Source organism: Dromiciops gliroides, chromosome 4 (assembly GCF_019393635.1).
Source record: "Dromiciops gliroides isolate mDroGli1 chromosome 4, mDroGli1.pri, whole genome shotgun sequence".
Lineage (NCBI taxonomy): Eukaryota > Metazoa > Chordata > Mammalia > Microbiotheria > Microbiotheriidae > Dromiciops > Dromiciops gliroides.
The window spans coordinates 438971980-438985554 of NC_057864.1; the positions used below are offsets into that span (position 1 = coordinate 438971980).

At 43.2% G+C, this 13575-nt stretch overlaps 1 protein-coding gene across 7 annotated transcripts in view; it reads right to left on the reverse strand.

Annotated features, from left to right (window-relative positions):
- The window catches only part of ADORA3 (adenosine A3 receptor), a 102308-nt gene that overhangs the window by 4971 nt on the left and 83762 nt on the right, over window positions 1-13575 (reverse strand). For 2 of the 7 annotated variants that reach the window (XM_044000125.1, XM_044000126.1), the window contains exons 3-4: window positions 4678-4800; window positions 1620-1946 (exon numbers count right to left, since the gene is read on the reverse strand). In XM_044000125.1, the coding sequence (XP_043856060.1) occupies window positions 1620-1946; window positions 4678-4717 (367 nt within the window). In that variant the 5' untranslated portion in view covers window positions 4718-4800. Of the gene's footprint in view, window positions 1-1619; window positions 1947-4677; window positions 4841-7333; window positions 8601-10560; window positions 11304-13575 lie in introns of those variants that run through there. The other 5 variants (XM_044000129.1, XM_044000128.1, XM_044000124.1 and 2 more) reach the window with 5 other exon arrangements.

A 13575-nucleotide genomic window follows, 5' to 3' on the forward strand; every position in this document is an offset into this window, starting at 1 on the left:
ATCTCCTATCACTCAGGTGCCTTCTGTCACTCTCTCCTCCTTCACCCATGTCTCACATGATAAAATAGCCCTACTCCTTACCAAGGCTAAAACCTCTACCTGTTCAAACCGTTCTGTTCCACTCTGCCTCCTCCAACAGCTCCCTCTGTCATGTCCACTCTCACTTATTTCCTCTCTCTCCTTGCCTACTGGCTCCTTCCCTTCTGCCCACAACTCCCCCAACCTGAAAAAAAAACAAAAACCTTCACTTGATCCTTCCATTCCTGCTAACCATCTTCCCTGCATCTTTTCTGCCCTTTGCAATTAAATTCCTCCACTTTTTCTCTCTTCTTAACTGCTTCTAATCTGGCTTTCAGCTTTATCATTCCATGAAACTGCTCTGCCCAAAGTTGCTAACGATCTCTTAGCTGCCAAGTCCAATGGCCTTTTCTCAGCCCTCATTCTCCTTGACCTCTCTGCAGCTTTTGATGCTGTTGATCACTCTCCTCTCTGATACTCTCTTCTCTCTAGATCTTCTGGTTCTCCTCCCACCTACCTGATCGCTCCTCCTCTGTCTCCTTTGCTGGATCGTCCTTCACATCACACCCTCTAACCCTAGGGGTCCCTCAGGGCTCTGTCCTGGGCCCCTTCTCTTCTCCCTCTATACTACCTCACTAGGCGATCTCATCATCTCCCATGGATTTCATTATCATCTCTATGCTGATGATTCTCAAATCTACCTTTCCTGCCCCACTCTCTCTGTTGACCTCCAATCTTTCAGGCAACTCCAACTGGATACCCAGTAGACATCTTAAAGTCAATATATCCAAAACAGAGCTCATGATCTTTCCTCCTAAATACTCTCCCACGCCTACCTTCCTTATTACTGTAGAGGGCAACACTTTCTTCCCATCCCTCAGCTCACAACCTAGAAGTCACCCTGGATTCTTCACTATCTCTCATCACCCCCCCCATACCCACCCCTCCCCATATCTAAACTGTTGCCAAGGCCTCTCAATTTCACCTTTGCCACATCTCTCAAATTGGCCCCTTCTCTCATCTGACACTGGCACCTCCCTAGTCCAGGCTCTTATCACCTCATGCCTGGATTACTGCAATAGCTACTGCCAGGTCTGCCTGCCTCAAGGCTTTCCCCACCCCAATCCTACTTCTGTTCAGCCACTAAAGTGATTTTCCTAAAGCCCAGGTCTGACCGTAAACTCCAGTGGCTCCCTGTCACCTCCAGGACCTCCAAATTTTTTCTGTACCTAGCTTTTGTGAGTTTGTACGTAGTTTGTACATAGCTTGCTATGTATATATTTGTTTGCATGTTTCCTCCCTCCCTAGATTATAAAATCCCTGAGGGCAGGGATTGAATTTTTGTCTTTTGATGTCCCCAGAGTGTAGCAGAGTGTCTGGCACAAAGTGGGCACTTGATGTTTATTGAATGAATGAGTGAAATGAAGGGGTGCAACCAATTTGCACAAAGTGGGCACTTGATGTTTATTGAATGAATGAGTGAAATGAAGGGGTGCAACTAATTTGGGAGTGCTAGTCCTAATGCCCATTTGCCACACCAATGGCTGAGCATCCACTATGGATTTCCCCCTGATTCTACCTTCTCTCCAGCCCAGAGCTACCTGCTGTGTCTGTCATACCATCGAACACAATCAGTTCTATATAGTCCATGTAGTCACTGGCATAGTCCCTCTGGATGCCACACCAGTACCAGCCTGTGTCCTCCTTGGTAAGGCATGTCAGAGTGATGATGAATTGCATTCCTGTGTCCTTCAGGAACACTCGGTTGGTACTATTTGGGGTGGAAACAATGACATTGCAGTAGTTGCGATAATAGCCTTTGCACCAATACTTGGGATAGTCCTTGTAATAGGGGTCATAGCTGCAAGTGACAGAAGCCTTATCCTGCACAAAGGCTTCCTTGACCTTTCCATCTATGACTACAGCATCTGTAGGGTAAAAACAAACAAACAAACAAATACCTGTCACCCTTTTGGGCATTATAGTAGGCTCTTCCCTGCCAGTGAGCAAATCACTCAATACCTTTCCCTACCTTCATCAGGGATTTTTTTATTCCAGCTAAGTCTATTCTCTACATAGGGAATCCATTTATCCATCTGTCTTTTGGTCTCTGTCACTTGCCTCATTCTGATATAGGGTTAGAAACTCCTCATCATTCTTTCCTTGATGTGTGATTTGAACAATGCACCTACATATCATCAATTTAGAGTTTGCCAACAATTCTCCAGGTCTCTCACCCTGTTTTCTCAACTCCAAGGTTCTTTTGGCCTCTCATGCAAAGAATAAAAAGAAAAAGCAAGCCCATGGGACAAAGTCATTGTCTTCTCATTTCCCAATTATATCTCCGCCTTTATTATGAATATGTGTTGGCCAAAACCTTTTTCCAGACTTTGAACCAACATGACCTAGAAGACACTGTGAATTTGGAAGGATTCATATTATGTCTTATTAAAAATATCCTCTGTCATTCTGTACACACTCCTCTTTTCAGTCCTTATGTGCTTCTGTCAATTTAATAACTTTGGTTAAGGGATACGAGTATCTCAGTACAAGTACTTTTCCATCTGGTCTAACTCCATCATTTTACAAATGAGAAAACTGAGGTCCAGGAGGTTAAGTGATTGGACTAACATCACATAGGAAATCAGTATTTCAGATTTGAATTTGAACTGTTGCTCATTCCACTGCACCCTCCTGATTTGATACTCACAGTTAGCCCACTGACGTCTCAGAATTGTAAGAAACAGCTCCACTTACCACCTTTCCCACTACTTTGATCCTTCCAAACCTATTCCTTACCCTCATCTGGGATCCTTGATCTTCCTTCTTTATTCGCACTCTTCTCTGACCTCCTATTGCTCCCTGTCCTATGATCAATCATTTCAGGGATATATTTTCTACTTTATTCTTCTGTCTTTCTGTTGATCCTGCCCTACTTATGCTTAATGATGCCTAACTCCCCCTGTTCTTTCCATTGTTCCACTTGAGTGACTGAAAATTGCTGGAGGATATCATGAAATTGTACAAACTAGTTCCTTTATAAGTTTGTGTTACAACTGGTACTTCTTCATAGCCATCTTATAATTCCTGTCTTTTATCTCTGTAGTCCATTTCCCAGAGAAACTGTTCCTAACCTTCTTCCCCTTTCTCCAAATCTTCAATCCTATGCTTTTTTTTTTCTTTTTTTTTTTTTGTTTTTTTTTTTAGTGAGGCAATTGGGGCCAAGTGACTTGCCCAGAGTCACACAGCTAGTAAGTGTTAAGTGTCTGAGGTCGGATTTGAACTCAGGTACTCCTGACTCCAAGGCCGGTGCTCTATCCACTGCGCCATCTAGCTGCCCCCAATCTTATGCTTTTTAAGGATCAGATATAAAGCTTGTTATTTAGCATTTAAAACTCTTCATAACCTAGCCCTTACCTACATTTCTAGTCTTAGACTTTAATCTCCCTCTACTACTCTGTGGTCCAGCCATACTTGTCCAAGGGCTTACTTTATATTATTTTATTTTATTTTATTGGTTAATTATCAAACATTTATTTTATTTTCCATTTACATGTAAGGGTAGTTTTCAACATTCATTTTCATAAGCTTTAGAGTTCCAAATTTTTCTCCCTCCCTCCCTCCCTTTCCTCCCCCCTCCACAAGATCACAATCAGGTTATATATGTACAATCCACAAGTGTTCTTTTTATCAGTTATTTCTATAGGGGTGCATAGTATGCTTCCTCATTAGTTCCTTGGGATTGTCTTGGACATATTACGTCTTAATAAGGAGTCTTGAAAAACATATACTGTCGACTGTTCTCTCACCATACTCCAAGTTTCCAGCCTCACAGACATAAAATTTAAAAATATGGCCTCTTTCACATACTGCCATAGAAAAGGGAAATGAGAAAGGTTGGGGATTTTTTTTCTTCCTGTCACTGCATAAAGCTTAAAATAGTATGTGCAGGATAGTCTTTGTTGTTCGGTTTCCCTAGTTTGGGTTTCAAGATGTGAAAAGCTTTGTGTTGAGAGCCCTACTCAACTAGTGAAAGAACCACATAAAATGGTCTTCCTCACCCAACCAGGGCTTAGAGAAACAGTCTCAGGAAGGAAAAAATAACAGTTAAAAAGATCATAGATTTAGCTCCGAAAAAGGTCATTTTAAAGAGGTGCAAATTGGGTTAAAAAAGATTTAATGACTAGCATAAGGTCACGAAGTTAGTGAGTAGCAGATCTGAGATTCAAACCAAGGACCCCTACCTCCAAAGCACCAGGAGAATCACCCCCTAGCCCCACCCCACTCCCAGTCTAGCACAGCCATCTCCCCTTGTCACCCTGTTGGCCCTTCTCAAGCTGTCCTAAGTGAGGCTCACTTCAAAGATGATGTTCAGAGAAGGAGTGACTAGTCCATGCACATACAACAGGAGAATGTCAGTGCCAAGGTAACAATCCAGGTCTCTGAACTCCAATCCAATGCTGTTTCCATTTCTGAGAATCACATTCTACTTTTTGTGCATGTGAGTACTGACATTAGACTGGGAGGGGGAGTTACTGGAGGGGAGGGGAGAGCCTGGATATCAGAAGATGAGACTCCTAACCCTTCATTAGGCCAGTGGTTTCAGACTCCTTCCCCTACTTAACCTCTTGTCAGAGCTAGGAATGTCAGAGCTCTTACCTGTACAAAGAACACTCAGAAGAAGGAGGAAGAGCTGCATCGCTCAAGAAGGGAATCCCTGAAAGGAAAGATGGAAGAGCAGTCTCGAGGGACTCCCAGGCCTCTGTGGATCCACGGCTGGATCTGTTCAGGGGAATACAGACATGTCTGAGCTGCAGTTCCATCTCTTTTCTCCTTGGAACAAACCTTGGAAGACAGTTAAATCATTGAGAATCCAGAGGAAGTGTCTTGGACAATTTGCACGTGGCTGTGCGGCCCAACGTGCTGCTGCTGCCACCCTCGTTCAAGACTCAACCAGGACTCTGGCCTCCTAATTGGCCTCCTGGTCTCCAGTCTTGAATCACAATCGGGCTACTTACGATATGACCTTCATAAACCCATCACCTGAGCCCAAGCTTCCTCATGTGCACAGTAAGGGGGCTAAATTGACCAGGGGAATCTCCATGTTTCTTGCCCCCTCAAAATCCTAGGAAAGTTCCTTTGAATACTTAGCAAAATTATAGGCTGGGTAGATTCTTTTGTCACCTCCTCTCTGACTATGACTAATTCTTTGAAGCAGAAAACAGCAATTACCAACCATCATGCCAACCTTCTAGAAATGTAAAAATGTCAAGGTTTTTGGTTGTTGGGGGCTTTTTTATTTGTTTGTTTGTTTGGTTTTTTTTGTTTGTTTTTTGTTTTTGGTCTGGGTTACCTCTTTTTTAAATTTATTTTTTAATTAATTTTTTTTTTTTTAGTGCGGCAATTGGGGTTAAGTGACTTGCCCAGGGTCACACAGCTAGTAGGTGTGTGTTAAGTGTCTGAGGCCGGATTTGAACTCAGGTACTCCTGACTCCAGGGCTGGTGCTCTATCTACTGCGCCACCTAGCTGCCCCTCTGGGTTACCTCTTAAACCTCATGAGCTACTTTGTTTGTTTGTTTTGTGAGGTAATGAGGGTTAAGTGACTTGCCCAGGGTCACACAGCTAGTAAGTGTCACGTGTCTGAGGCTGGATTGGAACTCAGGTACTCTTGAATCCAGGGCCGGTGCTTTATCCACTGAGCCACCTAGCTGCCCCCAAGATCCTCTTTGTTTTTTGGTTGTTGTTTTTTTGTCTGTATTTAAAGCTCCTTGTATACTTTTCACACTTAACGAGTTGGTTTCTAAAGAACGGTCTCCTCAGTGTTATTTAATCAAAAGCTATTTTGTCTCATTTCAATAAAGTAATAATTTTAATATGAAAGTGAAAATCTCTGCATGGTACAGAGGGGAAAGCATTGACTCTGGGGTAGAGGAACTGAGTTCAAATCCCATCTATGATCCTTACTATTTGTGTCACCTTAGGTAAGTCCCTTACCTTTCAGGGACTCAGTTTCTTCATCAGTAAAATGAAGGGGGGTGGACCAGATGACCCCTGAGGTCTTTTTTAGCTGTAAACCCTGTGATTTGGGCAGATTCAAGCAGAAGGCTACCATCCTGAATTTCAGGTCAAATGCCTGCCATATATGACCGTGACACTTCATTAACCACATGGTAGCAGTGGACTGAAGGTCCACAGAAGAACAAACTAAAGCCCAATACCCCCATTCTTCAGATGCTGACGGGGCAGTGCGATGGATTTTAGAGTTGTTTAGTCCAATCCCCTCATGGAGCCACAAGGGCATTTTAGGATTTTAAGACTAGAAGTAACTTGCCTGAATTCATACAGGGACCAAGTGGCAAAGCCTGGATTCCACCTCAGCTTGTCTGACTCCCAATCCAGGGCTTTTCGTATATCACAAAGCCTGTACAAGTTAGGGTGACAATTTTGTGACAATCTATCCATCTGTCTTAATCTCCCCCCCCCCCACACACACACAGCTTAAGATGGGATATTGTTGTTGTTCAGTTGTTTCAGTCATATCCAATTCTTCATGACCCTATTTGGGGTTTTCTTGACAAAGATACTGGAGTAGTTTTTCAATTCCTTCTCCCTCTCATTTTACAGATGAGGAAACTGAGGCAAACAAGGTGGAATGACTAGCCCAGGGTCACACAGCTAAGTAAGTATCGGATGCCAGGTTGATGCTTCTTTTTAAAAATTAATTGTGGGGGCAGCTAGGTGGCGCAGTGGATAAAGCACCCCTGGATTCAGGAGTTCCTGAGTTCAAATCCGGCCTCAGACACTTGACACTTACTAGCTGTGTGACTTTGGGCAAGTCACTTAACCCCCACTGCCCTGCAAAAAAAAAAAAAAAATTAATTGTACTTACTGCTGTTGAGCCTGGGGTGTGGGGTAGCAGTGACAGCACTGCCTACTCTCCTGTTGCCTAAATTCCTTCCACGAAATAAGAAGTGAAACCATGTACTAGGAGTGGAGTTGGGAGAAGGCTCAGGACTCCACAGTATAGAGAGCTTCCATCCTATGATTTGGAGTAGAGGGGAATGGCTCATGGGATCGAAATGTGCTCCTTTTAGCCCAGGAATGAGGGTGCAGATGTTGTGGGGAAGAGGACAAGAAGACCTCCGCCCCAGCTTCCCCCCTTTCTTTTTTCTTTCTTTCTTTTTTCTTTTTTTGGCAGATCTGTAGGGCTCTCTTGTAGAAAGCTAGCCATGTGCCCAGCTGCAAACAGCTGTGCCCCAGTGTCTCAGGCAACCCTTCCCCAGGCAAGTAATTGTGCCACGTGTTAAGATACCAATCTTTTATTTCATCAAATATACCCACAAGTTAATTCAATAGTTCAAACCATCATTTTGTTCAGTCTGCTTCCCACCCATCCTTCCCAGTAGGTATTAAGAATGGGGTCATCAAAAATAAAATAAAATAAAAAATAAAAAGAATGGGGCCATCAGGGGCAGCTAGGTGGTGCAGTGAATAGAGCACTGGCCCTGGATTCAGGAGGACCTGAGTTCAAATCCGGCTTCAGACACTTGACACTTACTAGCTGTGTGACCTTGGGCAAGTCACTTAACCCTCATTGCTCTACCCCCCCCAAAAAAAAACCCACAAGTAAAAAAAAAAAGAATGGGGCCGTTGTTAGGAGGAGGGTAGATACAAGGGTACAGAACTCAATCATCACCCAACATGTTTACCACCTACTGAGTCTTTTAGTTCCCATTTTACTGATAAAAAAATGGAGCAATCTCTGTCACTTATTGCTCTGACTTCCTCAGAAGAAAGCAAAGTATGGGGCGTGGAGTTTTCCAATAGTTGTCATCTGGAGTCCAATCCTCTGCAGAGCAAAGACAGAGAGAGGCGTAGATCCAGTTAATGGGGTGATGAAGCAAAGGACCCCTTTGGTCTCCAGCAAAGGAAGTGACGAGGTCAAGGGGACTGGCCACGTCACTCCCAGGATTTCTTTTCGGAAGGTTGCTCAGTGCTCGAGGAATCAGAAGACATGTGTAGGATGTAGGATTTGAGGATTAGGAGGTAGGTTTCCTTGAACTTTTTTATTTTGAAAGCATATACAATGGGATTCATCATAGAGTTGGCATGGGACAGCAGAATGCCCAAAGCAAGCAAGAGGTGGGGTATTTCAGCCTCAGGGAAGAAATAAGAAACACAGTTGATGATGGACAAAGGCAGCCAGGACAAGGCAAACAAGAAGAGGATGAGAAGCAAGGACTTGGCTGTTTTGAATTCCCTCCCATAGAAGGCCCCTGTCTCTTTAGAGCCACATTGGTTCTGTCTGAGCTTGTTCCGGATGACATAGAAAATGTCAACATAGATGGCACACATGATGACCAGTGGGATGAGGATCCAGGTGAAAAAGCTGAAATAGACCATGTAGTCCATCCTCATAACTGAGCGGAAGAGGCACGGGAGGAAGCTGGAGTTTCCAGAGCCCCCTGGGTTCATTCTCTGATTCCAGCCAAACATGGGGACCAACCCCACCAGGATCGATACCAGCCAGCAGAACCCCAGGGCCATCCATATTCTTCTCTGAGTGGTCACTCTCTTGTATCTGTTGGGAGGGGAAAGAACTGAGAGTCTTAAGTCAGAAATTCCTATAGATTGGAAAGCAGAGGAGATAAAGAGAGACAGGGAGGAAGGGGACCAACTGTTTTATCCTCAGAACTTTCTCAAGAACAGGCTTCTAATTCTGTTGTTTCCATGCTTGAATAGTATAGATCTGAGAGCAAGAGGAACAGAGGAGGTTGGAATAAAGATTTCCAAAGCTTCTTTGGGGATATTTCCTTAAGGCAAGAGTCATATTCGGGATAAATTGGGAACCAGCCCAATGACTTCTCAAGAACAAAATCACGTCTTTGATGAAAGGGGTGTGTTTCTAGAAGGGAGAGAAGTGACAGGGGCCCATGCAGGCTCTCCACTCCCACTTCCCATTGAGGCTCTCCACTCCCACTTCCATCTTCCTATCCTATCTGAGCAGGTTAGGGCAGCAAGAAATAAGGAGGTAGAACAGCAGGACTGTATCATTTGGGGAATTAGCCAAACATGCTGTGGCACACGAATGTAATTGAATGGAACTGTGCCAGGAGAAAGGACAAGTGTGGCAAATTCAGAAAATGTCCAAAGACGTAATAACTGATGCCGAGAAAGCAAACAGAACCAAGAGAACCATACAAACAACGACTACAACAATGTAAATGGAAAGACCAATAAAAGGCAGCTGAATATTACAAAATTATAAAGATCAACCCTGACCCAAGGGAGTAGACAAGGAAATGCACTACTCTCATTTGCAAGGTGGGGAACCACTATGGGTACAAAAGATCATAGATACTATAAGATACAATCTACACCGTTTTTGGTTTTGCTGAGCTCTTTAAAAAAAAAAACAAAAATATCCCAAACCTTTGTTTCTAGGTAAAACTTGCCGGGGAGGGGAGTTGGATGGAATATATATATATATATATATCCAGAAGTAAATGTAATATAAAAATAAAAGAAATTAATAACTTCAAAAACACAATAGAGATTGAACACAACTGATCTCTTAAGGAGTTTTGACTTTTCCCCTTGGAATCCTTTTCTCATTACTACTTAATCAAGATCTAAACCACTTGACAGAGGGAAAGAATCTGGTTTGGGGACACATTTTCAATGCACAGAGCCAACAGAAAACCTTCTTGTGAAACCACTTAACCAGTTGGCGAATAAAATGGGAAAAGGTTGTATCTTTATGGCAATAAACCAATTACCATCACCTCCTGCCATACTTTTTTGTCTCTTTGTCACTGGCCTAAGTAAATAGTTTTTTTCTGTCACATAAATATTCTAGAAAATTTCATGTGAATTAAATGCTTTTGATCAGAAGACACATTGATCAGGTTGTCAATCATTCTGTGAGAACAGAGCTGAGACAAGAGAACACCACTCTGCCCCTGAGGTGGGTATCAGGAATAGTATGAATAGACACAAAGACAGCAGAGTGCAGGACTGGGAGTGGGGATGGGGGGCAGAGAGGGGTTTAGTTCAGTTATACTTAGGCAGCAAAACTATGAATGTGAAAAAAAAAGGTTCTAGTTCTCTCTTGCCCCTGCCACCTCCAGTGTCACTTGGAAGCTCTTTTTGAATACCGGGATTCATAGATTTGGAGCTACAAAGGACCTCAGAGGCCATCTGGTCCCTTAAGTCTCAGGTAATACTTTTTTTTAGAGCAATGAGGATTAAGTGACTTGCCCAGGGTCACACAGCTAGTAAGTGTCAAGTGTCTGAGGCTGGATTTGAACTCAGTTCCTCCTGAATCCAGGGCTGGTGCTTTATCCACTGCACCACCTAGCTGCCCCCGGTAATACATTTCAAAGGCAGGATTTTAACCCTCTGACTCCAAAGCCAGTGAACTAATCACTGTACCACACTTCCTATATAGTCCCAGAGTGGAGCTTTGCAGATGCCATTCCTCATTCTCCCAAATCCTCATTCTCTTCCCCAACTCCACAGCAAACACAAGCAAATCATACCTGATAGTGAGCTTGACCCTCAAGTAGCGGTCCACAGCAATGGCCAGCAAGGACATGATGGAGGCGTGGGTAAAGACCAACATCAGACAGGTCATAAAAAGGCAATTATAGAAGTGAATAATAATGCCCAAGCTAATCACTATGGCAAGAGGCATGACCAGCACACCCACAGCGATGTCAGCCAGGGCCAAAGAGACAATGAAATAGAAGGTGGTATTCTGCAAGCTTGGGTTCAACTTTACCACCCAGATGACCAGCACATTGCCTACAATGGCACAAAGTCCAATAATAATCTCTATGATGATATATACTACGCTGCCAGGAGTCAGAGTCATCACAGTCGTGTTGTTTCCAAGCATTTTTTCCAGTTGGGAGATGACTGGGGGTTCAGGCAAGGAAGCACTTGGAGGTAGTGAGGAGGGCACTAAGATTTCAATTTAATAAAGGACCTCCCCAGAAGCCCAAGATCAGCAATTGTCAAGACTCATAATTCATCCGTTTCTTGTCCTTGCTGGTAGAGAGCAGTCTTGGAGACATCCTGATCCTTACAGAGTATCCACTGAAGAACAAAGCCATTTAAAACTCTTTAAAAGGGTTGCATCACCACTAAGATCCTGTAAGTCTTGATGGAAGGTGCTTTGTGGACTGGAGTCTTCAGAGTGTGGCTTCCCAAAGCTATTACTGTTGATTCCCCAAACAGACAGTGTCAAGCTCATTGCTAACTGCTACCCCTAGACTTCTCTCCAAGCTCCATCAAGATAAAACCACTCTTTGATGGTATTTCAGGAACTGAGATAATCAAGAGGAAGTATTGGGCCAAGAAAGATCTCAGTCTGAAGACCAAAGAGGAAGAAGGAAAACTTAGGGAAAGGAAAGAAGCTGAGGTTGATATAAAGATTGTTGTGTATTTGAAACTCTACCAGGAAACTGTGGAACTGGGCATGAGTCTAGATTTGGAGAACAAGGGGAAAACATGTGATTATCAAGTAGGACTCTTGACTTTTTGCTGACTTTGCAAGAGAATTTCTGTTCAGTAAACATTAAGGAAATGCCTACTATGCGAAAAGTCCTGTGCCAGGCAGTGGGGAAAATTAAAGGGTTGCATAAGACATGGACACTGCCTTAAAAGTATATATATATATATATATATATAAACATTATATTATATTATAATAATACATGAGTCCTCAAGGAGAGGTAACATATGAGAGAGCTGAAAAGCAGGGTGGCAAGAAGAGTCCAGGTGCCAAGGGAAACCACCAACCAGTTATTGGATGTTTCAAACTGGATATCCTAAAAGGCATCTCAAACTCAACATGGCCAAAACTCATCATCTTCCATCACCAACACCACTTCCCCCTTTCCCAAACCCTGGGTCAAAGATGTCACCATTCTTCCAGAAAGAAGCTCTTTTTTTCCTTTCTTTTTTATTTCTTTTCTTCTTTCTTTCTTTCTTCCTTTCTTCCTTCCTTCCTTCCTTCCTTTCTTTCTTTCTCTTTCTCTTTCTTTCTTTCTTTCTTTCTTTTGCAGAGCAATGAGGCTTCAGTGACTTGCCCAGGGTCACACAGCTAGTAAGTGTCAAGTGACTGAGGCCAGATTTGAACTCAGGTCTTCAGGGCCAGTACTGTGCCACCTAGCTGCCCTGTCACCATTCTTCCAGTCACTGATATTCACAACCTTGGAATCTCCCTCAATTTCTCCTTCTCTTACCCATCCAATCACTTGCCAAGTCTCATTGATTTCACATCTGTAACTTCTCTCACATTCCCCACCTCCTCTCACTCACACAGCCATTTCTCTTCTTCAGGCCTTCATGAGCTCTTGCAGGATAATTGCCATCATCTTTTCAATGGTGTCCCTCCTCCCGCCTCTCCCCATGCAATCCGTTCTTCACACATCTGTCAAAGCACAGGTCTGACCATGTCATTTCTCTGCTCAATCAGCTCCAATGGCTTTGTATTATGTTTAGAATCAAATGCAAAGTCCTCTCTGCTTTGCCAGCCCTCTTATCCATCAATCCCCTTCACACCAAACTGACTTTCTTGCTCTTCCTTCCATGTGATACTCCATCTCCCATCTCCACTGTTTTTTTTTCAGTCTGTCTCATTCCTAGAATGTATTCCCAACTCATTGCTACCTCGTCTAATCTCAGCTTTCCTTCAAAGCTCAGCTCAAACCCCACCTCCTAAATGAGGCCTTTCTGCACCCCTCCCCCCCAACTGCCAGGGCCTGTCTCTTTAAATTATCTTTGTATCTATCTTGTACACATGTATTTTGAATATGCTTATATATGTATGTTGTCTCCTAAGAAAGCTCCCTGGAGGCAAAGACTGTTTCAAACAGACACTGGTTGTCTTAGTAGGACCCAGGACCTAGTGCAGTTCTTGACATACAGCAGGCATATAATATATGCTGACCTTGAATTCCAGCTTAAGGAATGTTAAAAAAAAGAGAAGGGTTTTGAGTAGAAGAATGATATAACCAGATCTAAACATCAGGATTATATATCGGAGTATAGCCATCCATGGAATATGGTTTGGCAGAGGAAGAGGCATAGAAAACTATTGCTGGAGTCAACGCAAGTGGCAACAAGAAGCTATAATGTAGTGTTGGCTGTGGGAAAGGGGTAGGAAAAGAAAACATATCAGTCTTGGAATCAGGGCCCTTTGGCTAAAATCCCAGCTGTGTGACCTTGGCCAAAGCACTACATCTTTGGAACCTCAGCTCAGGGGTGTCCTGGAGCTAGCTTGAACCTCAAAAGCACCCATCCTTAAATTTTCAGTGAGCATTTGTGCTGAAATCAGCAAACATTGTTGATTGCCTAGACTTAAGAAAGTGATGGGCAAAATACTAATATGCAGATTGAAAGAGTGTTCCATAGGCACTTTTATTTTTTTCCAGAGGGTTGGTCATTAAACGTTTACCAGCACACCCCTTCCTCAGATTTCTAATCTATAAATTGAAGACATTGGACTAGATGATTCTAAGATCCCTTCCAGCTGTAAATCTCTGGCT